The 824-nt window shown below is 39.9% G+C and overlaps 1 protein-coding gene across 1 annotated transcript in view; it reads left to right on the top strand.

The window, feature by feature from the left end:
* Positions 1–53: 53 nt before the first annotated feature.
* Positions 54–824, top strand: part of LOC130587104 (glutamate receptor ionotropic, kainate 4) — a gene marked incomplete at its 5' end in the record, with an annotated part of 21,714 nt that continues 20,943 nt past the window's right edge. The window contains one exon of the mRNA XM_057388059.1: positions 54–167. Coding sequence (XP_057244042.1) covers positions 54–167 — 114 coding nt within the window. The remainder of the gene's footprint in view (positions 168–824) is intronic.

Genomic DNA, 824 nt, shown 5'->3' with positions numbered 1-824 from the left:
TTGCTGCTTTCCCAGGCTCAGATCCTGATTTTCTCTGCCCTCTCTTCTCCCAGAAAGCCGACCTGGCCGTGGCGGGGCTGACGATCACGGCCGAGAGGGAGAAGGTGATTGATTTCTCCAARCCCTTCATGACTCTGGGGATCAGCATCCTCTACCGAGTTCACATGGTAAGAGCCCGCTTTTASAGCCATTTATGTCCCTCCATTATTTGCAAACCTGCCTGGTTATGGGCGAATAATGAACAACTCATAAAAATATTTGGGTTTCTTATTTAAGCGCAAATTTATTTCGACCTTTATTCTTTTATTTCTCTTATTTCCTTTATTTTCTCTTTTTGCTGTGCAGCAGGATTGGTGGATTCCATTCCTGTCCAACCCCTCAGCCCTTTGGCTTTTCTTCCCCATCCTCCCCAGGCACAGAATGGGTTTTTTGGCTTTAGAGTGGCTTGAAGTGGCTGGGAATATTCCCAAGGGATTATAAGAATTATCATTAAAATCCACATTTAATTCACGTAATCACACAATAAAATCCACATAAAATTCAACATACAGTTTTTACTTATGACAACAAAAAAAGATTGACTGAATTAAACAGAATAAAAAATTTCCTACACCAAATATCCAAATGCAAAACAGAAGGATAAATTACACACAATCCACCCCTGGAATCTTCACTACAATTGCAACACAAATACCTCACTGTCATTCTCCTTTAAAAATATAGCTTAACACCTGTTTTGCCTATTTTTTTCTCCCAATTAGTGTCCTTATCTCAAAGGATTTATGTTCTCCCCCAAAAATCCCTTGGGAATCCACAAATCATGT

The sequence above is a fragment of the Malurus melanocephalus genome, unplaced genomic scaffold, assembly GCF_030028575.1.
Source record: "Malurus melanocephalus ecotype Western Australia unplaced genomic scaffold, MMel_1.1 scaffold_1532, whole genome shotgun sequence".
Classification (NCBI taxonomy): Eukaryota; Metazoa; Chordata; class Aves; order Passeriformes; family Maluridae; genus Malurus; species Malurus melanocephalus.
The sequence above is the reverse complement of the archived record's forward strand: the minus strand, read 5'-3'. Positions and strand labels throughout refer to the sequence as shown.